This window comes from Crinia signifera, chromosome 6 (assembly GCF_055691185.1).
Source record: "Crinia signifera chromosome 6, ASM5569118v1, whole genome shotgun sequence".
In the NCBI taxonomy this organism is placed as follows: domain Eukaryota; kingdom Metazoa; phylum Chordata; class Amphibia; order Anura; family Myobatrachidae; genus Crinia; species Crinia signifera.
This window is the reverse complement of record NC_139222.1, coordinates 67,333,703-67,361,482: the sequence shown is the minus strand read 5'-3', so window position 1 is coordinate 67,361,482 and position 27,780 is coordinate 67,333,703. Positions and strand designations below refer to the sequence as shown.

The 27,780-nt window shown below is 45.3% G+C and overlaps 1 protein-coding gene across 1 annotated transcript in view; it reads left to right on the top strand.

Annotated features, from left to right (window-relative positions):
- Positions 1–10,718: 10,718 nt before the first annotated feature.
- The window catches only part of LOC146007686 (dual specificity phosphatase 29-like), a 21,672-nt gene continuing 4,610 nt past the window's right edge, over positions 10,719–27,780 (top strand). Inside the window, exons 1-2 of the mRNA XM_083146219.1 lie at positions 10,719–10,982; positions 11,849–12,066. Coding sequence (XP_083002345.1) covers positions 10,864–10,982; positions 11,849–12,066 — 337 coding nt within the window. The 5' untranslated portion in view covers positions 10,719–10,863. The remainder of the gene's footprint in view (positions 10,983–11,848; positions 12,067–27,780) is intronic.

Here is a 27,780-nt window from a genome sequence, read left to right as displayed (position 1 = left end):
CAGGACGATCTCCCGCATCAGGGCTGCCACCTCCTCCTGCTGCTGTTCAGTGTCTGTAATGAAGGGATAAAACAAAAAATTAATATATAACATACACAAATGTTTGTTGTATTTGTACATAATAAAAAGTTCAGAGTTATGTGTGAAGGCCACATACATTTTGAAACTACATTTTGAAACTACATTGAAGATGGGTCTGCTGTAAACACAGTACTAAAAAATAATATGTTAACACACACATACTGTACATAGTAAATAACATTAATTAAATTACTCCTTCTTGAATGTATGTATGCTGAGACCCAATTGGTAGTTTGGTTTTGGGGGACTGTCCTCTAACCTCACAATTAGGCTGTGCTATTTAAGGGTTATGACATTGTTGTGGCTTAAGCACTCCTTACTATTTTAAATTTAGGACATTGCTGTACAAATTATAGGCCTACAGCTATGTTTGTAAAGCATGCATCCGCATGGCCTCACACACTATTAACAAAACAATCTCTACATTTATGTTGCACATCATGCTGGGAACTGGAGTTACCCAACACCTGGAGCCACATTACTACCACACCACTAATGTCGGATATCTCATTGGATGTACTGTTATGTCAATTATTCAAGGGGTGAGGCATGGCCACACTCAAAAAAACCACCAAGGGGACCCTTGTTCCTGGAGAAGGACAGGACACACCTCATGGTCGCCCTGCAGTGATATGTTGCAACTAATGTTGATGTTGGATACACATATGTGGTTGTTGTGATTGTTTATGTGTAGAAATGTGTAGGTAAACATTAGACACATTATTTACTTACGGCTACTTGAGCCATCCTGGTCGCCGCTGGTTGGCTGTGCGGTGGTTGGGGGGGTCAGGAGCAAGGGGGATGGGATGGGAATTTGGATAGAGGTAGTGGGTGTGAGTGGGGATTGGAGAGGTTTGGGGGTGGGTGGTGGAGAGGTGTAGGGGGGTTGGAAATGGGTTGGGGAGGGGGTGGGGGTTGGGGAGGGGGAGGGGGTGGGGGTTGGGGAGGGAGTGGGGGTTGGGGAGGGGGTGGGGGTTGGGGAGGGGGTGAAGGTTGGGGAGGGGGTGGGGGTTGGGGAGGGGGTGGGGGTGGGGGTTGGGGAGGGGGTGGGGGAAGGGGATGGGGAAATTGTGTGGGCCCCAGCTTGAGCCATTGTCTCTGCCTCCTCTTCCTCCTCCTCCTCTTCCTCCTCCTCTTCTTCCTCCTCCTCTTCCTCCTTCTCCTCTTCCTCCTCCTCTTCCTCCTCCTCCTCTTCCTCCTTCTCCTCTTCCTCCTCCTCGTCTGGCTGCTCCAGGGCTGCCTGCTCCTGGGCTGCCTGCTCCCGGGCTTCCATGCGTGCCCTTGCCCGTGCTGAAATGTTCATGTTGATGACATAGAAATCGAAGATTGGGTTGCATAAAAAAGGGGGAAAGAAAAATTCACATTAGTCATGCTCATAACCTTCCAAATTATCATTGCTGTTATATTTCAGACATTTATCATGCAAACTAATTGATATGCTACACCCAAAAACTGAGCAACTACTTAAACCCCCCCCTATACACCCCCTATACACCCCCTATACACCCCCTATACACCCCCTATACACCCCATATACACCCACATACTCAGGAACATATTTATAAAAAGTACATAAAACATTTGCAAAAAAACGCAGACATACTAGTAATAAAAACTTACATCGGGCAATATGGCGGCGAAGTGTGCAGAGCAACACTGGCTGCCGCCGGCGCAAGTCAGACCAGCGCCGCTCAACTTGCCCCAGGCTTCTGCGGACGCCGGTCGTCGAGTATATTAGGCGGCGGGCAGCAGTATACGCCCGCCGCTTGTCCATATTGCTGACATATGGGCCCCTGGGCCCCAGGTGACGGTCCATGACCTCAACCAAGGTCAACAGCTCCTGGGTCGAAAACGGCCTAGCCCTGGTTGAAGTCATAGTGCCAATGGCGCAGTTAATAATTGCAGGTACATATATCATTTTGGTGCTTGCTGATTGGTCTAAAAAATTGTTTGTTTGGTATTAACTTTATTAATCCTTCTTACATTAACAAACTGGATGCGAATAGAAACTTACGCGGACCGTTCCGATATACACAGACCAAAACCAACAGCATGCATTCAATGTATAGAGAGGAACTGTATATACAGTGTGCGAAAAATAATACACGCAAGCGTCTACTTATAAATACGCTGCTTAAAGGGGGGCACAATACACCGTTTTCCATGGAGAGACGTACTGTATATATACAGGGTGCGAAATATAATACACGCAAGCGTCTACTTATAAATACGCTGCTTAAAGGGGGGCACAATACACCGTTTTCCATGGAGAGACGTACTGTATATATACAGTGTGCGAAATATAATACACGCAAGCGTCTACTTATAAATACGCTGCTTAAAGGGGGGCACAATACACCGTTTTCCATGGAGATACGTACTGTATATACAGTGTGCGAAATATAATACACGCAAGCGTCTACTTATAAATACGCTGCTTAAAGGGGCACAATGCAACATGTTGGTGTATGACAATTTCAGACTCATTACATATGTAAGGAAAGCATTATAACGTGATGTTTTGAAATGTGACTCACAAAGCATACACGAACTCCAACAGATACCAGCTGACAACACTCATCATTGGAATGACAGGTGCACACATTTCACGATGCAGAACACAATGCTCCACAACCTGTGTATGTGCATATACAGGTGATTGATCAGGTGCGTGGAGACCTGCGTAATTTAAGCGGCAATTATCGGCGGGAAATATCGGCGTAAATTAGCAAGTCCATTGCGGAAAAAAATATACGCCCCCTTGTTCATGGCGGGAGATTAACATATAAATATTCAGTCAGATGCAGGCCAGAATTGCTGCAAACATGTCTAGTTCTGACGATTCCGCAGCTGAGGACGCTCTGCAGAGAGCACAAGCAGAATCCCTGCTTCAAGCGTTACAGAAGAGGGAACAGGAGCGGAGAAGGAGGGCTCAAGAGAGAGGTAGCCTGCCAGACCAAGCGGGCCCCTCACTAACAGGCCCTGTTCAACCTCCACCAGCTCCACAAGGGCCAAGCAACCAGCCAGAACAAGAGGTTGCATCTCTCCAAACAGGTGTGACCCAGCAGGTGCATGGTGAGAGAACTGGGGCCACCAGAAAACAGGCTGCAACATCGAGGGTGAGGACTGAGCAGGATGCCACCACCAGAAAGAGAAACCCTGCATTTGTAGAGGCCGAATTAAGAATCTTAGTGCCCAGGGCACGCGAATGGATAGAATTGGCAACCAGGAAGCCGGGTGCCAGTGCAAGGAGAATGCTTTGGGACAAGATCACAGAGGAAGTGAACCAGGTGTCACCAGTGGTCAGAGATTGGCTAGCGGTGAAGAAAAGGTTAGTGTGTTTGTCAGGGCTATTTTTCAGCAGGCTCCAGCAGGAACTGAGGCCCTTATTCTAGTTCACTCAGACAAAATATTTCTTAGATGGACAAAATCATGTGCACTGCAGGTGAGGCAGGTGTTACTTGTGCAGAGATAATCAGATTTGGGTGGGGTTTTACACCTGCCTCACCTGCAGTGCACATGGTTTTGACCATCTAAGAAATATGTGCTCAGAAAGAGTGACCTAGAATAAGGGCCTCAGTTGCTGCTGGAGCCTGCTGAAAAATAGCCCTGGTGTTTGTCCCCCTGATAATGTCATATGTGTTTACATATGTTACATGTATGTTTTGAGAATAATAGAAAGGTGTGTTTGTAGATAGTGCTACACTTCAATGTCACATGTGAACACAACCATGTCTAATAACCCACATTGATATATGAAACATGCACCATTGGTGTGATGTGAGGTTATGGGCACAGTTCTGCTCATGTGAAGTATGTGATGGGACAAGAAAAAGTGTGTTTTTGAAAGAGTTGTTGTAACATGTTCCATATGATGCTACTAAAACAAGAATGAGCAAACTGTGCACATGTAGCTGGTGAGAAACTACACATCCCAGTATGCCATCCCATAGTAAAATTACTCCATAATAACCACATTGTCAAGCTATGGTGGAATGTGTAGTTTCACAACAGGTGGAGGTGCATAATTTGGCCATGGATGATGTCATTTCTGCATAGTGATGTATGTATGTGCATTTAGTGGCCTAATGAATGTGATGAGACACTGAAATGCCTCGTAATGGAGACATGAATGTGTGTGTGGGACACATATGGCTAAAAAACATAAGATCACCCACACTAGGAAATGTCACGTAGCTAGGGGTACCACCTAGTCCCTTTAATTCCGGACACATATTAATTACACAGGTTCTGTGGCTGGCTGACTTCAAGACTCCACTTCACCTAATTTTAAACTGCCACAGAACCTGTGTAAGTAACATGTGTCCGGAATTAAAGGGACTAGGTGGTAACCCTACACGTAGCACAGTGGTGCACATATCTCATGGTGATATTTGTATTTTTAAACTTGTAGGTGGACTGACTTCAAAACGGCAATGAAGAGGAAGATGACTGACCGGTACAACCACAGCATGTCCACCGGGAGAGGTCCTATGCCCGATCATTTGGAGTATACCCCCCTGGAGCAGGACGCCTTGGACGTCATTGATGTGGCCGAGGTCAGGGGGATCTCCAATATGGACAGTGAGCTCCCGGCGGAGGTCTTTGATGCTGCTTTTGATGGTAAGTCACAGTAATGCATTGTATTTTGAAAGAGATTTTTTAGTGCGTATGTGATGGTGACATTGTTTTCAATTATTATCCTAGCAGAAGCAGAAACCCAGGATGTACCGGCAGCATCTTCCTCTGCAGAGCCACAGGTGGAGCGAGTGGTCCAGCCTCCACCAAGAAGACACCCCCAGCCCCAGCCACAGGAGACATGGGAAGAGAGCATGATGGTGACGCTGGAGAGGATCTAGCAGCAAGGGGTGGATGCTGCGCTCCGTCAGCAGCAGATTGGGGAATTTTTGGAGGATTGGAAGGCCACAAACAGGCAGCAGTGTGAGGCCTTCAACCGCATTAATGACACTCTGGCGGCTGGCATGCAAAACATTGGCCAACACCTCAGCCGCCTGAATGTCATTCTTGCGGAGCTGCTGCCCACCGCCAGGTCCCTAAGGGACAATCCCCCATCTGCTGCCCCACCCCAAGCTGCTCCCCAACCTTCCACCTCTGCTGACCCTCCTGTGTCCACTAGGGGAAGACGCCGCAAGCTACCTGACCCAAAGGCCCCTGTCCCCAAGGCCCCATCTAAAAGGGGGAGAAAAGGGCCCAAATAATGAGACCTGGTTCACTTCCTCTGTGGTTGGACCCCAAATGTTTAAATTGCACTGGACATCCACTTCCTGAGTTGGCCATCTATCCATTTGTGTGCCATGGGCATTAAAGTTCTTATTTTGACCTCTACAAATGCAGGATAAATTTTTGGTGGTGTGTATCTTGCTTAGTATTCACCCTGGTTGTTGCAGTATGTATTCTGGTGTCCCCATTTCTTTCACCATTGCATTTGCAGGGTAACACATGTTTGGAGATATGCAACCTCTTGTTCTGGCTGTTTTTTTATTTTTGTGTCTATTTTATTTGTTTATTTGATTTCTGACATTAAAGTGTTCACACTTTAAGCTGTGATGCTGAACAGCAAATAAATTTCTTTTACCAATTAAATCAAAATTGTTGTATGTGTAATTTCTTGTGTGAAACAAATACTAGATTTATGTGTACTTACTGACCAGGGTATTTTTGAACATTTGTTGAAGTGTGGTCGAAGTTTCCCATGTGTAACCCTCTCCATGGCCATTCCCATGTTCCTATCCAACTTTTCCCTGCTAATTAGTTTGTGTCAGCACATGTGCAGAGCAACTTAATAGGTGAGAAAGCAGTTTGTGTGCAGGTGAGGTAGCTCCTACAGTAGTAGGTAAAAGCAGGTCCAGAACAATGCTTTCCTCATGGAGTGGGTGAGGCAGACAAACAAGGGTGAAAAGGTAAATTTGTGTAGGAATGCATATGTGTCCTCCCTAAAAAAAGATGTGTGAATGGGCCAAACATGATAAAATTGCTTGTGAACAAACATGTATAAGTTTTTACATATATATGATTTGACAGTATCATAAGCAGATGTAGGAATCCTTTGTTAGAGAGATGTGAGTGCAATAATGTGATTGGTGGCATCTTACATCCAGAGTGTAGTCAAATCCAATTCATAGCAGATGAGATAGTGGTAGAGTTCTGTATTTTGGGTACTATACAAAGATTGTGTGCAAAAGAGTGGTCATGGGCTTCAAACATTGCTGAAACATCCTTTGTAGGTGTTAGATGTGGTTTATGTTATTGTATCCTAAATACAAAACCTATGTTTGTATTAGAGTGAACACGTTGACACATGTCGACTTGTGTAGATTGAGTGTGCTACTGTGTAAAGTCTATGAAAGCATGTAGTGAATGTGTCTAACTGTTTAGCAAATAGCTACCTTAGCATATATAAGCAGGTCTTCAAAAGATTCTTACCTTAAATTAAACAAACCTTTAAATGTCGAGAAGTATAGAAAGATAAGCTTCCAATGTGTTTGAGTGCTGTGTGTGGCTTGCAGGTAGTGAAATCATGGTTTGGACTTAATAGACTGCAGCATTGCTTATTACATTCAGGTGTATGTGTTTGAGTAGGAATCAGCGTTAATTAGCAAACTCAGGCGCACGCTGGCATGCGGTATCTGTAGGGGTGGTTTGAGATGGCGGTTGGCGGCCGCCTGTTTTGTGCCTGAAATGAACGGTGCCTTAGTCGATCGTGCGGTAGTAGCACCGCTCATTTTTGGTGCACACCCCCGTGTACGCCCATATTTACGCCCATTTTCCCTCATTATTTTGGCCGCTCCCCTCAACACGCCCCTATGCCGCCCCCAATACCGTACACTCGCGTACAGGTTTTTTCGCACGTAGAGACCCGTCCGTAAGCGTTGGTGAGTGGTCGCGCCTGCGCATTGGCGAATGTACGCATGCGCAGATCATAAAAAATCCCGGGACGTACGCGTACGGCCCGGCCGCGCCAACCAGAATAAGGCCCACAGTGTGCAGCCTCCACCACCCGGGCCCCCACCTCTCTGCCGCTAGCCCTGTACAGTCTGAGCACTAGAGTGCGCACAGTCTAACGCATATGCACAGACTTCCAGGACTTTTTTTTCTGAGAACTCCTGCGTGTCATGTGTGTCTGCCTTGAGATCCGATGTGTTCAGAAAACAGACGCTGGAACCTCTACACTGAAGACATCAACACTGCTCACAATACCGAAGCAGGAATCCTGACTGTTGGCATCCCAAACATAAGTATGCTGGGGCTGATTAGGGATAGACTGTAGGAGGTGATTGTGTGTTAGCTTTTTTTATTATTATTATTATAATTTTATTTATAAGGTGCCACAAGTGTTTTGCAGCGCCGTACAAAGGAACAAAAATAGAGTACAAATAAAGAGCGCCACGTTTCAATACACATTACAGCTTAAATATAAGTAGTGAGGACGGTACTTATGTATTATCTGGGCTCCCATGTTAAATGCACCCCATTTTTTCATACCACTACTATCCAACGCATGGAGTTGATTTTATATAGTGTGGCGAGCGCAGCGTGCCCCGCGAGGGGACGCGGTCTCATAAGAAAAATGGGAGCCCAGATATTACATAAGTACCGTGGGGACTCAATCAACATACTATAAGAGGCTTGAGGCCAATGATGGAGATGAGTATGCGGACGAAGATGGTCACTGAGTGTTTGAGTATAGGAGAGCTGTGAGTGAAATGCGAAGAGAAGTGGGCTTTGACAACAGGAGGGAAGAGGGCCCTGCTCAGAAGAGCTTACAATCTAGTAGGAAGGGGAGACAGACAGTGGGTGGTGGCTAGATAGCAGGATGTAAACAGGCAAGGGGTCGAAGAACCAGCTAGTTTATGCAGGACTAGTTTATGCAGTGGAAGGGTACGCTTTGATGAATAGGTGAGTTTTCAGTGCCCGTTTGAAGCTTTGCAAGGTCGGGGTGAGTCTAATGGAGCGAGGGAATGCGTTCCACTGAAGGGGGCAGCACGGGCAAAGTCCTGTACTCTAGCATGGGAAGCAGTGATCAGGGTGGAGGAGAGACGACAGTCGTCAGCCGACCGTAGAGGGTGGGAGGGTGTATGAATGGAGATGAAGTTAGAGATATATGGAGCAATGGAATTAGAGATGGCCCTGTATGTGAGTGTGAGTGTGAGGTGTTTGAAGAGGATTCTGTAGGGGAATGGGAGCCAGTGCAGATTTTGTTGAAGGGGAGTGGCAGAATTAGAGCGGCAGGAGAGGAAGATAAGCCTGGCTGCAGAGTTGAGGACAGATTGGAGAGGAGCCAGTTGGGATCCAGCGAGGCCGGTGAGGAGAGCATTACAGTAGTCAAGCCGTGAGATGACCAGTGAGTGGATGATAAGCTTAGTTGCACTCTGTGAGAGAAAGGGCCTGATGCAAGCAATGTTGCGTAACTGGAACCGGCAAGAATGGGCCAGGGCTTAGATGTGGGGTGCAAAGGAGAGGGAGAAGTCGAGAGTGACACCCAGGCAGCGGAGTTGGGGAACTGGGGAGATGATAGTGTTGTTAACAGTGATAGAGATATTAGTAGGGGGCATAGCTCTGGGTGGGGGAAAGATTATAAGTTTGGTTTTGTCCATATTCAGCTTTAGAAATTGCTCAGACATCCAGGAGGAGATAGCGGAGAGGCAGGATGGAAACCTGAGAGAAAACAGTGGGGGACAGATCAGGAGAGGATAGGTAGATTTGGGTGTCATCAGCATAGAGGTGATAATGGAAGCCAAAGGAGTTAATGAGTACACCCAGAGAAGAGGTGTACAGGGAGAACATAAGGGGGCCAAGGACGGAACCCTGAGGGACCCCGACTGGAAGGATGGAAGGTGGTGAGGTGGAGCCAGAGACAGAGACTGAGAAGGAACGGTTGGAGAGGTAAGAGGAAAACCAGTTGAAGACCGTGCCAGGGAGGCCAATGTTTTGGAGTGTGTGGTGGAGGAGGAGGAGAGGGTGATCCACAGTGTCAAAGGCAGCAGATAAGTCCAAAAGGATAAGCAGGGAGAAGTGACCTTTGGATTTGACTGACAGCAGGTCATTGGTGACCTGCTTTATGCAGTACAGGGTGGTGGTTAGGGTTAGGCTGCAGATATAGAAGGTTACAGTTAGGGGGTGGTGGAAGAGGGTTAGAATACTTACCTAGCAGATCAGTCATATTCACCATCAGCATCCCAAGTGCTGGCACTCAGTCTCCATACCTTTGAGATAAATATTTGGATGCACTGACTGATCTCAATCCTGAGACAGCATGTTCTAGGTGAGCTTGAGGCACATGGGAAGTGAGTCTAAAGCTGTGTACACATGGTGCAATTTTAGCACATATCGCTGTCAATATGGTCGCTGAGTGACCATATTGCCAGTGATTTGTTTGTGCTGCAGCAATAAATTGCCGGGTGCACGCTCCCGTGTTCAGCCCCCTAATGGTTGCTGGTTGCAGGAGCTTGCTCCTGAAATCAGCTATTTCCTTCTGCTGCTCCTCCGGCAGAGTCACCTTTTCCATCTCTGGTCGCTGATGAAAACGGGACACTGAGCAATATATGGCACCGTGTGTACACAGCTTTACAGATAACAAGAGACTCTTGGAGTGAAATTTAATAGGATGAGGGATTTAGAAAATGAGAGAATCAAACTGGTTTTTGGAGGACATTGTTGAGGATTCAGGGACGGAATCCTTACTGCCGGGATGCCAGATGTAATTTTGCCATGTCTTGAAGACATTTTTTTTCTGTATTACCCCTTCTTTACAATGTGATGCTACAAGGAGCTAAAGACAGTGACAGGAGATGTGTAAAGGCCCCCATCCGATAGTGCGAGGTATCGCATGCAATACCCCGCCAACTTACCCAGCAGCTGCCAGGCGGCTGGACCGCATACGATACATTGTATGTGGTCCTTTTGCATATGATATATCAAAAGCAATCCCAATTGTGGCTGCAGGATCCGATAAACTCTCATGACAATCTGCGCCTACTATCTCAGTAGCACAGGAGGCAAATGACATGCTCTATGACACTTTTCATCCAATTCTTTATTCCGAAAGCTTGGAATTGGATGAAAAGTGCCGATATCGCACTAGTGGAAGGTTGCATTAAGAGAGATCTTACAACAATGCAGGAGATCAGTAAATCTGGAGGATAAAGACATATTTCTAAACAGGCAAGAAGGAAAGTCAGGGGCGGAATAAAACTAAAGGGAAGGGGAACTGAATTCGCCCGCTCATTGGGCTAGTGTGGTTCAGTATGGTAACACTTCCAGAAATGTGAGAAGCGGCTGCTAAACGTGTTACCCAAGCAATACATGAACACACATCAGACCAATATAAATAGTGGCATAAAACATAAGGAAGCAAAAACAAACGCATAAAAAAAAATACATATATATACTACATTGAAACATAACTTACCATGTTACAGTAATCACTTTTTCCTAGCATAGGAAAATATTATAGGATTTGTTTTCCTGCTAGAAATGTCAGTGGCATAAGTTACATACAGTACAATGTGCATTGTTTGTTTCTGTGATCATTGCCTCTCCGCTACAGCATACTCATTGTCATGCCAAAACACTGTTGACATTATTGGGACAATCACTCTCTGTCTAAACCTCCCCAGCCCCCTCCAGAAGCATTGGTGACAGACTGTCAGCTGTTACAATACATCAAGTGTCACTTCGGAGAGACAGTCTGATATATGTGACACAACTGTTGCATCCAGGAATCTCCTTCCACTGCAGCTGATTTTACTGGGTGCTCCCAAAATGAAGAAGATATGCAGGGACCCCCCTCCTGTATGTGAGCTGGAGGCACTTCTAGAAAACTACACAGGGGATACACATCACGTGGACCAAGTCTTCCCAAACCTATACCTTGGGGATGCGTAAGTGCCATTACCAAAGTAATATATAGTGCAATGACATTTCACATTGGGATCATTTGAAGTAACTGCATATGAGGCCAAAACAGATGCCAGCATTTGTGTAGTGTCAGCAGATTATTTTGCTTTAGTCAATACTGATGTGATGAGCATGTGAGTAATTAACATATTATTGGTCATAGGGGGTTATTCCTAGTTGATGGCTGATGTGCAAATTTGCAATTCATTCGATTATCGAATAATTGTGCATGCGTACGGATTGTAGCACATATGTGCAAAAATATCGAGTGGCTCTAATTGCAATCCCCTGTCACAAACTGACAGGAAGTTGGCATTTGGTGAATGGTAACCGGCCATTTTTTGGGGAGTGTAAGAAAATACGCAGACGTGCCCTGCTGTTTTAAGGAAGGGGTGTGTGACATCAGCGCAGGCCTTGATCAGCCTGTATCTGTTGCAGAGGTGTGGAAGGGTCAGACGATAGTTCGTGAACTGCATATGGATATGCGACAGGAACTGAACAGCGATATTTTCGCAATTCACTCGCAGATTTACACAGGGCGGGATTTCTTTCCATCTGTGCGGTGGCTGACCACTTGTAGTCATCTGCAACTTTGCAATCACCTTTGAATCAATCCCTTAGGTTTAATCAGATTCTGATATTGCAAGTAGAGATTGTACAAAACAAGGAAAGTGTCACATCACAGCACTACACATTTTTACTTTATATATGTTGAATCCAATGCTAGTGTAATACGGATATTCACAAAACAAGTTTAGGGGCCTGGGCAGATCCAGTGCTGGTGAAAACATTTTGCGATAGACTCATAAACTGCTATTTATTTATTTTGTTTACATTAACATTGTGACAGTGTCATAGCACGTGACAAGAAAAAGTTGAAGAAGATTGGGATCACCCATATCTTGAACGCAGCTCATGCTTGCTGGGAATGCACGGAAGACAGCATAGAGTATGGTCCTGACGTCCAGTACTATGGCATCACTGCAGAAGACTGTCCAGAGTTTAACATGAGTGTGTTTCTGAGACCAGGTGCAAAGTTTATACACCAAGCCCTAAATACACCCAATGGTAAGCATCTGAGTTAGTGTCAGCCAGTTATCCGATATATGTTCATAGTAAACATTGTAAGAAAGTCATTGACGGTTTAAGAATTTATGAGCTGTGTTTAGTTATTTTTACAGTGATGCTTGCATACAAGATAGCCAATACTCCGCCAGTGTGCCAGAGAGCTTGCTATCCACTGCACAGGCACCAGTGGTATGCTACTGGGTTACTCTGTAGATGTCACCAGGCGAATATGAGTACCATTATGACCCCCGAAATAAGTGTCATAAGCTCCTAGTACAGAGGTTCCCAAACGCGGTCCTCAAGGCACCCCAACGATCCAGGTTTCAGGTATGTCCATGGCTCAGCACAGATGGTGGTACTTGTTTCCTAGCACGGCCACACCGATTTCCATCGGGGTGGTCGTGTCGGAAAAATCGCGTCGGTCGCATGCGATGCGATCGACGCGACCGACCTGATTTTTTAATTGAATCAAATGTGAATAGGGTCCCTGGGACCCGATTTTACATTGCATTTAATGTAAAATATTCCCTAGACCCCCAAATTTAACCCCGTGAACCCCACCCCACGATAGACGCCAACCAGAAGCGTGGCGAGCGCAGCGAGCCCGCGAGGGGCGGCGGTGCGCGTCCTCCGACCTTTTCATTCCCCTACTATCCAGGTCGGCGTGGAGTTGAGAATATATAGTGTGGCGAGCCCGAAGCGTGGCGAGCCCCGCGAGGGGACGCGTATAACTTCACAGGTATACGCGTCCGCTCGCCACGCTTCGGGCTCGGTGGCTCGCCACACTATATATTCTCAACTCCACGGCGACGTGGATAGTAGGGGAATGAAAAGGTCGGAGGACGCGCACCGCCGCCCCTCGCGGGCTCGCTGCGCTCGCCACGCTTCGGGTTGGCGTCTATCGTGGAGTGACGACGGGGCCATATATAATGTGAAATGGGTCATATTGGCCCATTTCACATTTTTTCCTATGTGAGATGGACTTAATCAAGTCCATCTCATCTTGTGCCATTATAATGGCACAAGACCGACGCGATGCTCCCGATTTCAATGTTAAAAAATATTTTAACATTGAAGCCTATAGCAAGATTGGGGGCATCACGTCTGTCGCGTCGGGACCAATGTTAATGGTCACGACCGACGTGATGCCCCCGATTTTTCCTTTGCCGGCAAAATGGACCTGATTTCAAAGGAAATCGGGTCCATCGCGGGGATCGTGGACCTTAACTTAAAGGTACACGATCCCAAAGATTGTGGCCGTGCTAAAAAACAAGTACCCAGATGGTTAATCAGACTGACTGAGTTACTAATTAAGTCACCTGTGGCCAAGCATGGATATACTTAATACCTGGACCGTTGGGGTGCCTTGAGGACCGCGTTTGGGTAACCTCTGTCCTAATATATAGTGGGGGGAGGGGGGGGTGTGTATAGTGGGATGACGACTCATGGGCCCATGTGCACTTTGAACCGCCCATTGTATCACTAAATCCTCCTCACCTTAGCAAAACAATCTGTTTCAAATATGGACAGAGGGAGCTGTGAAAACAGAGATTGGAAGTAGGAGTAGATAGGGATTTAGCTGTCATTTTGACATGCTTTTAACAAGTATTCTATAATACGCTGACTAATAAGGAAACAAATGTAAAGTGTATATAACAACCACCAAGATATGAAAAAATCATAGAGACAGGGAGGAAAAGCAAGAGTATAACTATCAAGTCTCTTTATAGGGGTGTTGTGTATATACACTGTAAATAAATGCAATCAACTAGTTTTCAATCATACTACCTCTATACCAGAGACGATTTAAGCCTGGGTGTAATCCTCAGAGTGAGTGACACCAAAGTGCCGGCTCTTCTGCAGTGACAGGAGCCATGTGCTGGAGTGTGATATTCCCGGCAGCATCTGGCTCCTCTCACTGACCATTAATCCAGGAGCAGCCAGCATCCGTGGATGCTGAGCAAGCCCCTGGAGGGTTGAAATAGACATTCCTGTGAAACCATGTCCCTTTATTTTAGTCTACACCCCTTTTTGGGGCAGATGCAGTAATGCAAAGTGTCCACCACACCCGGTAATGCCTCTGGCTAGAAGAAAAATAGATCATGGGATATTTAGTAGTTAAACATGTGTTTGTGCACGCGCCCCCTCCCAACGGCTGGCGTCGAGTTGGCGGTAGAAACGCCCGCCCCTGCAAAGGTAAGACCAGCTTCACCTGTAGGTGTAATTAGGTGATGTTCGCAGGTAGGGTCAATATTCAGTCGGCCTCTTAAAGATGAGCATAGACAGATATCTGCCTGATTTCACATGGATTCTTGTACCATGGTTGGGCTGGTACACATGTATGCCAGTGCTGATAAGGGCTACTTGCACAAGCTGGTGCACCTCAAACCGTGACTATAGGATTTCTTCCCAAGCACTCAATGTGACCAAATGACACAATACTTTGGTGAAAATTTAAAGATGAGAGTTGTATTTCAAATGGTAAGTTGCTTAGGTCAACCACTCAGATACTATCTATTCATTTCTAGAAGATGCTAAATAAATAAGTAGATTCGGATTGGTTGCCCATAGCAACATCCCATCTTAGTAAATTTCCGACTTTGTCAGGATTCTGGACAAGCAGCTTACGGGTACAGTGACCAAACCTCCCAAAGATTAAATATGGATATTATTTCAAAGCTGGCAGTGCAGCTCTCACATGCATGGGGTCCCATTATTAAATAACAAAGCGCTCTATATACCCTGTGCAGTACAGGTCGAGTATCCCGTATCCGAATATCCGTTATCCGAATTATTCCGAAATACGGACATTCCAGAAAGTGAAAAAAAAATATTTTTTTTGCTAAAAACTCACTGGGGACATTTGTAACAGCATCACTAGGGACATGATATGTAACTGGCACTATATATGTGCAAGACAATGATTGCTTGGCATTCAAATTCAAAGCTGAGATAGTACACACATTTTGTTTCACGTTTTGAAACCTTGTTTTTTGAACAATTAAAATATATTTGTGTGTATTTTATGTGGTAATAAAATATATTTGTGTGTATATTATGTATTTATACAGCATAAATGCAAGATACTTCAAAATACATCATTGAAATATTAACCCCTTCCTGACAGAGCCAGTTTTTGCGTTCCTGACAGAGCCATTTTTTTCAAATCTGACATGTTTCACTTAAGTGGGGATAACTTTTTTTTGCTTTAACTTATCCCAGTGATTTTGAGATTGTTTTCTCGTGACACATTGTACTTCAAGTTAGTGGTAAATTTGGGTCGATACAGTCTGTGTTTTTTTGTGAAAAATACCAAAATGTCGTGAAAAAATGGAAAATTTTGCAATTTGCAAAATGTCACATTTTCTGCTTGTGAGACAAATAAACATACCACTCAAAATAGTTAATAACTAACAAAGACCATATGTCTACTTTATGTTGCAATCATTATTTCAACCTCCTTTTCATTTTTTTGGACACTAGGAGGCTTCAAATATGAATAGCAAATTCTCAAATTTTCAAGAAAATTTCAAACTCTGATTTTTTTAGGGACCAGGTCAGTTATGATGTGACTTTGAGTGACTTGTATGTGAGACACCCCCATAAATGATGCCATTTCAAAAACTGCACCCCTCACAGTATTCAAAACAGCATTTTGGAAGTTTGTTAACCCTTTAGGTGTTTCACAGGAATTAAAAGAAAGTGTAGGTGAAATTTCAAAATTTCATTTTTTTTGCAGATTTGCAATTTTAATACATTTTTCTAAGGAACACAGTAGATTTTACTAGAGAAATGTGACTAAAAATTGATTCCCCCAATTCTTTGGTTTTCATAAATATCCTATATGTGGCCCTAGTGTGCACGGTGACCAAACCACAGGCTTCATAATAGAAGGAGCACCTACTTGATTTTGGAGCCTCCTTTTTATGAGATTATTTTTTAGGCACAATGTAGGTTTCTAGGCACCATAAGATGCTAAAAGTTAGGTACCCCCCCACAAGTGACCCCATTTTGCAAACTACACCCTTCAGGGAATTTATCTAGGGGTATAGTGTACATTTCAAACCCCCAGGGGTTTCACCAATTGTGGTACAACTGGGCAGTGAAAATGAAAAAAATTAATTTTTCATTTTCACAGCTCAGTTGTATCAAAATTGGTGAAACCCCGGGGGGTTTGAAATGTACACTATACCCCTTGATGAATTCCCTGAAGGGTGTAGTTTGCAAAATGGGGTCACTTGTGGGGGGGTTCCACTGTATGGGTGTTTCGGGGGTCATTCAACCAGAATCTGTGCTGCAAAATCCAAAAATCACTCCTTCCCTTCTGAGTCCTGCCATGCACCCAACTGGTATTTTTTGGTCACACATGAGGCATTGCCGTACTCGGGAGAAATTGGGGCACAGATTTTGGGGTGCTTTGTCTCCTTCATTCCTTGTGAAAATGAAAAATTTTGAGCCAGATCTGCATTTTTGTGTAAAAAAATGTAATTTTTTACAGAAAAATGCAGTTCTGGCTCAAAATTTTTTATTTTCACAAGGAATGAAGGACACAAAGCACCCCAAAATCTCCTGAGTACGGCAATGCCTCACGTGTGACCAAAAAATACCAGTTGGGTGCATGGCAGGACTCAGAAGGGAAGGAGTGATTTTTGGTGGTGGAATGAATGGTGGGTGCTATGTCGCATTAGCAAGACCCCCGAAGCACCAATACAGTGGAACCCCCCCACAAGTGACCCCATTTTAGTCACCAGCTTTGGGAGGGGGGCTGGCGCTGCGGCTGGGTGGGAGGGGTGCTGGCGCTGCGGCAGCCGGGTGGGTGGGAGGGAGGGGGGCTGCCGGGTGGGAGGGGGGGGGGGGGGCTGGCGATCGGTGGTAATCGGTGCGGTATATACACACACACACACACACACATATATATATATATATGTGTGTATATATATATATATATACATATATATACACACATATATATATATATATATGTGTGTGTATATATATATATATATATATAAAAATATATTTTTCAGTGCATATATTTCATTTTTTACTTGTTCTGCAGCTTGATGCTGCTGCTGCTGCTGCTGCGGGGGGGAGGGGGGAGGAGGGCAGCGCTGCGTGCGCTCCAGACGCTCCGGGGGAGCCGGGGGAGCTGCTGCTGCTGCCGGGTGAGTGCCCGGCGGTTTCGACGGGGGGCTGCACATCGGTGGTGATTGGTGCTGTACTTGACAGCACCGATCACCACCGATCCCTGTGTTACCGAGCGGCTTAGCCGCCGGTAACACAGGAAACGCTGTGAATGGCTGTTCAGATTTGAACAGCCAATCACAGCGATCGCCGACCGGGGGGGCACCCCTGCCCCCCCTGGGCGGCGAGGGGGGATGTCTGCTGTCAGGGACAGCAGACATCACCTAACTGTCACTGCGTCTCTAGACGCAGTGACAGTTAGAAGTCATGACGTACATGTACGTCAAATGTCGGGAAGTCCTTCCCGACCATGACGTACATGTACGTCAAATGTCGGGAAGGGGTTAAAATATTCCGAAATACGGAATAATCCGTTATCCAAAATTCTCCTGGTCCCGAGCATTTTGGATAAGGGATACTCAACCTGTATTAATAAATAGACTCTTATATAGAGACACATAACATCCACCATATGATATTACTACCTCAGTAAAGGAAATGATATGATATTACTACCTCAGTAAAGGAAATGATGGTATAACCTTATCCCATAAAAATAACCCAGTAAATGCATGGTATACATTCCTATTTGCAGAAAACACTGGAAAGATGGCTATGTAAATGGTGGAAATCAGGTGAGCAGCTACAGATATATGGTAAGTAATGTATTTACAAATGGTATTGGTACACTTGCTCCAACAAAGACTTGGACAATTGGCGAGCCTGCCCCTTACAGGCATGGCATAAGGACTAGTTTGCAGAGATAGCTGTGGATCATCACTAGGGGCCTTATTTTGGTTCATTGTTTCTGACAAAATCCTTCTTAGATGGACAAAACCATGTGCACTGCAGGGGGGCCAGATGTAACATGTGCAGAGATAATTAGATTTGGGTGAGTAATTTTGTTTCTGTGCAGGGAAAATACTGACTGCTTTATTTTTACACTGCAATATAGATCTCACTTTGAAGTAAAACCCCACCCAAATCTAATTCTCTCTGCACATGTTACATCTGCCCCACCTGCAGTGCACATGGTTTTGCCCATCTAAGAAGGATTTTGTCAGAAAGAATGAACCAAAATAAGGCCCAAAGTGATCTCTTCAGTAGAGTTGGCCCAAAATTCAATGGATAATTTACACCGACTGGAGAATGAGATCAATGACAATTCATATGGCACATGAAAGAGCCAATAATCTCCTCACTGACACTGTTGTCTAATATTTGCTATGACACTCATGTAATGATATATATAGGAGGAGTATGGATGGTATTTTTGACTCATGACTCATGAGCTGTGGCTACCAGGCCACAAGCTATTTTGGTATTTGTTTCCTAGCAGGGGGCGATTCTGCGTAAGAAAATTGCGTTGCATCACATGCCGTTTTTGCGTGCGATGCGAACGCATGCAATGTGATGCAATTTTCCTATGTAATTTATTCACTGCTATCCCCCCCCACGGGCAGTGTGATCGCATTGCACCGCAAAATTGCATGCGATTGTATAGGGTGCGATGCCATTTACTTTATTATACAGTTGTATGAGGTGCAATGAGATTGAGGCACCCCCCCCCCCCCCCAGTATCCACGCCACCCCGAAGCGTGGCGAGTGGTGGCGGAACGCGTCCTACCGACCTTTTCATTCCCCCACTATCCTCGTCGTCGTGGAGTTGATGCTATATAGTTTGGCGAGCGCAGCGAGCCCTGCGAGGGGACGTGGATTACATTACATGCATTCATGCATTACTTGTCCCCTCCCCATGCTTCAGGCTCGGTGGCTCGCTGCACTCGCCACACTATATAAAATCAACTCCACGTCGACGTGGATAGTGGGGGTATGAAAAGGTCAGGACGACGCGTTCTGCCGACCCTCGCCACGCTTCAGGGTGGCATGTATACTGGGGGGGGGGGTGCCTCAATCTCATTGCATCTCATACAACTGTATAGTAAAGTAAATAGCATTGCACCCTATACAATCGCAGGGGGGGTAATAGCTGTGAATAAATTACATAGGAAAATCGCATCGCATGCAGAAACACGCATGCAATGCGATTTCACTTCCGTACCATACGTAGTGAAACTGGACGCCCTTGGAAACAAGTACCGCTATTTTTTATTTCATTGAGCAGCAGTAATTCCGGCGTTGTGATATCGTCTGTCTCACTTTTAAAAGCCATAAGTTGTTTGGCAGATGAGCGTTAAAACAGGAAACAAACACATAGCAGCTAAAATGTGTCAGCAGTTACCAGGTTATTTAAAAGACTGGATGTTAGAGTAGGACTTGCAGTGAAATGGTCCCTTGGCGATGGGCTGCTAGCTTAAATTCATTGATCAATTCATGAACTAAAGCCCCAATTTTTATTTAATTACTCGTGTATTAAGGCGAGTCAGTTTATTATGGTGAGCTCCCTGTTGATTATATATATATATATATATATATATATATATATATATATATATATATATATACACAACCTGATAGTGGTATGGCACCTTAAATATATAATTTAGACCATGGGTCTTCAAACTGTGGCCCTCCACATGTTGTGAAACCAAAAGTCCCAGCATACCTTGCCACAGTTTTAACACTCCCTTATAGCAAAACTGTGGCAAGGCATGCTGGGATTTGTAGTTTCACAACATCTGGAGGGCCGCAGTTTGAAGACCCATGATTTAAACCACAGAATTCAGGTATTAGTGTCCATAAGCTCCAGTGAAGTAGAAAAGACGTTGTTCATCCAAAAGACGTATTTATTAAGTCCTTCAATAAGTTGATACAAGATATACAAGTAGTTCCTCAATCAAGGGTACAGTACAGAAACATCCCGTACTGTACCCTTGATTGAGGAACTACTTGTATATCTTGTATCAACTTATTGAAGGACTTAATACGTCTTTTGGATGAACAACGTCTTTTCTATTTCACTGGAGCTTATGGACACTAATACCTGAATTCTATGGTTTAAATGATATATTTAAGGCGCCATACCACTATCGGGTTGTGCATTTCTAGTTTTTGTTCCCTAGGGCGGGATGTATCAATGCTTACCGTCGCGCTGACATCCTGTTTTCACTTGTGCAGAGTGTTCGTGTGATGTATCAATAAAGTTTCGTATTCTTTTTTTTCCAACATATTTTTTATTGGATCTCATAAAATAGAACAGTGATACAGTGCATCCTTACGTGGATGATAACATTACAATAGCATCAATGAGGATCCAAAACATTTTCTAACATTTTCTATAACAGTTCACTATATGGGTAAGACGGGAAGTATTTCTCGAGGTGTTCATAGAGGCATAGTCATCAAACGGTACTATTGATATTTCTCAACAAATATTCTTTAGAATAAACTCCCCATTTATCATCCGGCTATATCATTAAATTGACATAGTGGTCAGAGTATCCAGAATCATAAATAAAAATAAACAAAAAAGAAAAACAAGAACGAATAAATGAGCTATGAATAATAGCAAGTAAAACATACAAACGAACTGTCTGGTCCTACCTCAACATGGTAGACAACCAAGACAAATTGAACCAGAGTACCTGCCCAGCAGCCGTCCCGGACCGCCGACCCATCCACGGAGAGATCCAATCGGTGTAGAGGTTAGAAGGAGAAGGAGAGTCGAGGGGTTGGGGTGGAAGAGAGGATGGAAGAGTGAGAGGGGAGGGAGGGAGTATATGTCTAAGTTAGTGCAAGGGGATTCGATCAACGATCATTGATCGATGATAATGGGTGGAGCGTTTTGCAATTGTTGAAGAGAATACCAGGATGTGTTTTGAAAGCAACCCTGAATTGCCTGTTTAGTGCGGGATGGGAGGTTGTGGATGAATTTGCTCCAACAAGTGAATAATTTGGGGGTGAGGAGTTCTTTATGAAGCGAGGTCTCCAGCCAGTCCATCGTGAATAAGAAAAGAAGGTGTGAAGTTGCCATCTCCACTAATTGGGGCGAAGTCTGTATCCACTGCTGTAAAATTGCTTTTTTGCCTATCGCTGAAAGTAGTATAAGGAATTTTTTGTCATTCTTGGGTATGTTAGGTTGATCGGCAATATGACCAAAAAGAGCCCAGGAATCAGTACAGTTAAATGTTAGTTTAAGTGTGGTTGTGGCATAATTATGTAACGCGTGCCAGAATGTCTGTATTTGGGGGCATTACCATAGACAATGATGAATGTCTGCCTCCGGGGCATGGCATTTGGAGCAATCTGACCGTTCAGTTGTGCCCATGAGGTAGCAATGTTTGGGTGAGAGATAGGCTCTATGGAAGATTTTATATAGCATTTCCTGGTAGGAGCTGGCCGTGACAAGTTTGAGGTTAATGAGGAAAGTGTCTAGTATGGCCTCAGAGTCTAGCGAGGAGGATTGTGTAGCCCACTTCGTGAGTGCCGGCAAATCTGTATCGGGGTCTAGCTCCGGGCGTATGCGTCCATATATAATGGAAACCGAGTGTGATTGGGTGCGGATAACCGAATCCAATGGGTTCGTAATATCCTGAGGTTGTAGTTTAGCTAGGACAAATCTGAGGTAATGAGTAGCTTGGGTGTATGAAAAGGCATGGCTAGGCAGAAGTTTGTAACGTTGTGTTGCTTCCTCGAATGTGAGTGGGGTGTTAGAAGTGTTGAGTAGATGCCTTAAGCATGAAATGCCATGGGACCGCCAGGCCATAAATGGTGATCTAGCGTCTCCCCTTTGGAACTCCAAGTTACCAACCAACGGAAGGGATAGGGAATAAAAGTGCTTTAAGCCTAGGGACTTTCTCGCACGTCTCCAAGCATATATAGTGGAAGCTAATAGGGGGTTGTTGAATTGAGGGGCACTTCGCTGCGATGGGCGTGCATGTAGGAGGAAGCTAAGTGAGAGAGGGACGCTTAACTGTGAGTCTAGGGCCGCATCATGTAAATGGCAGTGTCATTGATCCAGTCTACTGCAAAGCGGAGGATGCATGCCAGGTTGTAATTTTATGTTAGGCAGATTAAGGCCACCCCTCTGAGTTGTCTGCATCAATTTACAGAGGCTGACTCTAGGTCTTTTAGAATTCCAAATAAATTTGGTAAGCATAGAATGGAGTGAGGATATGTCTGATTTAGAGAGCAGGATTGGTGTCATCTGCATCACATAAAGTAATTTTGGAAAGCTTGCTATTTTGAATAGGTTGCATCTACCTAGTAAGTTTAGGGGTAAATTTTGCCACAGGTTGAGTTCTGTTTGAATTTTATGAATAACTGGGGTGATATTATACATATATAATTTATGAGGATGAGGAGGTAGGGCGATGCCTAGATATGTGATGTATGTTGCGGCCCATTTAAAGGGAAAGGGAATGGCCCAATCCATTCTAATTTGGCCAAAGATGGCCAGTGCTTCTGATTTGGCAAAATTTATAGAGAAGCCGGCAAATGAAGAGAAGCGAGTTATGATATCTATAAGGTAAGGGACAGAGTGTTTTGGGTTAGATAGGAAAAGGAGAACATCGTCCGCGAATGCGATGACTTTTAACTCTCTGTTGCCAATTGTTATTCCTGCAAGGTCAGGGGAGGAGGTGAAATGCCTTATAAGTGGTTTGAGTGCTAGACTAAAAAGTAGGGGCGAGAGGGGGCAACCCTGTCTCGTACCTCGCTCAAGACAGAAGGGCGGGGATGCTATGCCATTTACCATCACCTGGGCTGTTGGAAGAGTGTACATCGCCTGAACCAGCCCTCTGAAGGGTCTCCCAAAGAGTTGCCTTGATAGTATGTTGTGTAGATGTGCCCAAGAAATCTTATCGAAAGCCTTCTCGGCATCTAAATTAATAAGGATGTTGTTTTGGAGGTTGTGAAGTCGGGTGTGTGCGTTATTGCTGCTATGGCCACACGAACGCCCATTACCGATTGTCTACCCTTCACAAATCCCAACTGGGCTGGCGAGATCAGGCGAGGCAGACATTTTTGTAGGCGGTTAGCCATCAGTTTAGTTAAGATTTTAAAGTCTTGGTTTAAAAGAGAGATTGGGCGATATGAGCCCATTAAAGTTGGGTCTTTGCCTGGTTTTAATAAGACTATAATTCTGGCTTCGTTGAATCTGAGTGGCATTTCCCCAGTGATTAGGTGGTTATATAGCAATGTAAGGGTTGGTGTTATATCCCCCTTTAATAGTTTATAGAATTCCGCCCCGTATCCATCCGGGCCTGGGCTTTTGCCATTGGGTAGGGCTTTAATGGTGTCCATCACCTCCTCCTCTGTGACCGAACAATCTAGAAGATCCCTTTCCTCTTGTGTCAATGTGGGCAGTTCGGTTCCTGCCAGAAATGCCTCACTAGCCTGCGTGTCAGATGGTTCTTGAGAGTATAGGGAGTCTTAGAATTTAGAGAATTCACCGCTTATTTGGTTAGGATCCGTGATAAGGACTCCAGAGTTGTTAATAGTCTTGACCCATGTACGGGACTGGGGTCCTTTCATCAGGTTGGCTAACAGTTTCCCCGATTTGTTGCCAAATCTATGCAATTTATTACGATAGTAATTATGTGAGGATTGGGCTTGTTCGGTAAGAAAGGTATTGTATATTTGTTTTACGGATAGATGTTCTTCTCTGTGTGCCGGGGTGTCCTGTCTCTTATATGTGTTATATGCCAGGGTCAGTGCAATGCTAAGGGTGTGTAGTTGGGTTGTGATTTTTTTCCGTTTGGAGTGTACATATGACATGATATGTCCCCTAAGAACCACTTTTGACGTGGTCCAGTATACCTGGTGATTCTCTGCCTGAGCTGAGTTGTCAGTGATAAAGTTGGACCAGGCATGTTTAAGATGTAGAAGAAAGTCTTCTGAATGAAATAAGTGTGCAGGGAACCACCAGCATTTAGTGTAGGTCTGGGGCACATTCAATTGCATGGTCAGTAATATAGGAGCGTGATCGGATATTATTATATCATGTATGGCCGTGTGTGTCACCTTGGAGAGGAGATGATCAGAAAGAAAAAGAATCTATTCTAGAGTGTGTTGAGTGTGGATGTGAGTAGAATGTGTAGTCGTGTTGTAGTGGGTGAAATATACGCCAGGGATCACTGATGCCTAGTTGAGAGCATAAGGGAGAGAGGAGGGTAGAAGAGGATTGAGACCTGACAGTACTCACCCCGGATCTGTCCATGGATGGCTCCACAACTGTATTGAGGTCTCCACCTAAAATAAGGTTGGTGTACCCCCAGGCTAGCAATTTCTGTAATAAAGTAGCAAAAAAAGATTCCTCAGGATTAGTTGGTTCATAGACATTTTGCAATGTGTATTGAGTGCCATCTAGAATTACGTTTAAAATAATAATACTGCCTTCTGGGTCTATGAATCTGCTAGTTATGGATTATGGAAGGCCCTTGTTGAACTGGATATCTACTCCCCTGGTTTTGTTAGTAAAGGATGCCGAGATGCATTCCCCCAGCCATGGGGCCTTGAGGGAGGGATGAGAGCCCTCCACCCAATGGGTTTCTTGTAAAAAAACGATATGGGGTTTTATACGGTTAAGGTGGGAGATGACCTTTTTGCGTTTGATGGGATGGTTAAGGCCCTCGACATTCCAAGAGACTATATTAAAAGTAAGAAGTGCGGAATCTTCTCCTGTTGTGTTTCAGGAGGGTAACTGACTGGTCATATCAGCCAATTCCCGTTGGGAGGATCATATTGAAATAGAATATTATCAAAATGAGGGGCCCCTCTCTGTCCCAGCGAGCAGAGGGGGGTAATCCCATAGTGGGACGGGGTCCGTTAAAAGGACGGGCAGATACATAACATAACATCAAAACATGTAGAAAAAGTAAGAGAGTCATAAATCTAAACCTATCAGATGTTCAGCGGCTAGATCAATATACCATCTCAGTGGAGAAAAATTAAGAGCACATATTACAACATGTATTTGCAATGATAAAGTAAAGAGGCACTCATCAGCGGGCCCTCAAGTGTCCGGGGACGCCAGACCTCCAGAGCCAGATTAAGGTCTAAATGGGCCTGGAGCTGAAAATTATCAAGGGCCTATTATGCACAATGATAAGGTTGTGGCCAGCACCTAATAATATGGGGGCATGACCAGTGTTTAAGTGGTCTGCTCATGGGTGTGTCTCTATTTGTGTAAATACTTTCAACTAATTACATATGCCTGGAAAAGACAAAGGGCTGGCATAGGACAAATGCAGGGAGATATATTGCAGGGTGCCCTCCAAAGGTGCACCCGCAGGACGCCGATGTCCTAAGATACTTGTGGGGTGAGGCGGCATTCCAGTCATAAAAAAAATACCGAAAGCCGAAACTTGGTAGACAACATTTCAGCACCTTTTATGTGGTCACCTAAGTTTACCACACCATATACCCCTTATACAAATCATGTAACAATAGTAACTCCTTTATACTTTACTTGCCTCTTACACAATATGCCACATGGAATGAGCCAAAATTCACACAGACTGAGCCAAAATTCACCCTATGGCACATGGATTGAGTCAAAATTCACGTTATGTCACACAGATTAAGGCAAAATTCACATTTTGCCACAGGATTGACCCAAAATAAACACTATACCAAACAGATTGAGCAATAATGCACAATATGTCCCACAAACAGGGGCATTGCGCGCCGAAGGCGCGCTTTAAAAATTTACACCATAATGCCCATTACATGTTAAAGCCACACACCATAATGTCCATTACGTACTATGCCAAACACCATAATGCCTACTAAAAATTATGCTACATAAATGCTGCTTACCTACATGCTCATTGCCAGGGGTTCCATGCTCATTGCACTGTGGGATTACATGCTCATTACCAAAGGGGAATACATGCTCGCGGTCAGTGGCGTAGCTACAGGGGTCGCAGCGGTCGCAGATGCGACCGGGCCCCTGAGCCAGGGGGGCCCAACCCCCGCCACTGTCCTGGAAGAGGGAAGCGAACAGGACGCAGTCACACCCATTCCCAGTGCTGCTTTGCGGGCCCGCGTGCGTCGCGCTGACGTCACGCGGCAAGGGGTCCCCTTCCTATTGGCTGCCTGCGGCTGGGGACGGGACACGGTGGCCGTATCTGAGCTGTGATTGGCTGCAGCGGCTCAGAATCCCCCTGCTGCAGCCAATCACAGCTCAGATACGGCCACCGTGTCCCGTCCCCAGCCGCAGGCAGCCAATAGGAAGGGGACCCCTTGCCGCGTGACGTCAGCGCGACACACGTGGGCTCCAACCTCCCCCTCCCTCTCCCTCCGCGCCATCACACAGCACGTCGGCGCCCGACACAGCCTGGGCTGAGCCAGCTGATGCAGCATAGCGGAGTGGAGTAGGCTGCCAGGAGCAGGACCGCCCGGCACCCTGTATCGGACTACAGTGAGTCCTGTCAGGCTTTTGAGTTTATGTGAAAAATTGCTAAAACTGCTGGGATGTGTAGTTCCACTGTTACAGTGGAACTACACGTCCCAGCATGCCCTGTCACAGTTTTAGAAATCCATTATCTAAAATCTGTGGCAGGGCATTCTGGGACGTGTAGTTCCACAATTTTGTTGTATGTAGGGGGGCCCCAAGCTGACCTTTCGCACCAGGGCCCATGAACCCTTAGCTACGCCCTGCTCGCGGTAACTGGGGGACAGCCGCCGCCGGGCAAAAAGGACAGCCGGGCAGAGAACAGGGGGCTGCCCGGCTGTATTCAGAGCACTGCAGGTCCTGGCTATTTGAAATAATACCCCTTTCACACCATAAAATGCAGGGATTTACCCAGTAATATGGTCCCACGATCATGCATGGACATTCCTGGGCTGGCCCCTTTTATACCAGACTAGTCCCTGCATTTTCTGGTGTGAGGGGGAGATAACTCCCCCTTTAAATAACCAGCTATATCTTCGGAACCAACTGACCCATTTTCATGTGGGCTTCAAATGATTTTGTTTCCGTGAATCTGGGCCATTTGGTTCCAGAGAAATCTGCCCTCAAACAACATGAACAGCCAAGAAATTACATTTCAGAAAAGAAAAAAAATCGGTTTACCCGCAATATCTCTAGAACCAATGAACCCATATGGACCAGCCTGGTATCAGATTGAAGGCCCAGCGATTTGAGATCAACCTCAAGCTTCTGTGATGCCGGAGGGGGAACTGGCAGCCGTTGGAACCGGGTGGGGTCGGAATTAGCGGGTCCCATGTTATCCTATGGGGAAAATGTTCCAGCTTTGCCTGGTGGTATCTCCGGTTCCCAGGAGGCTAGCAACGCGGGGCCAGGGTCGTTGGAAAGCCCTGGCCCTCGGCTACAAAATGGGCCTATTTGGAGAGTTGGCCTGGAGCTGTAGCTCCATCAGGCCCATTGTTAATCCGGCCCTGCAGACCTCCCAGTCAAGTCTCGGAAATTGAAAAATGAGCCATGGCTTTGGCAGGGTCATAAAAAAAAAGCGTCTGGCCATCCCAAAACACACGAAGGCGAGCCGGGTACAGCAGTGAAAACTTAATTTTAGAATCAATGAGAAATTTGCATATAGGCGCGAAATCTCTGCGTTTAGAGGCCACCAGATTAGAGAAGTCCTGGAAGATGAGGAGACGGTCGCC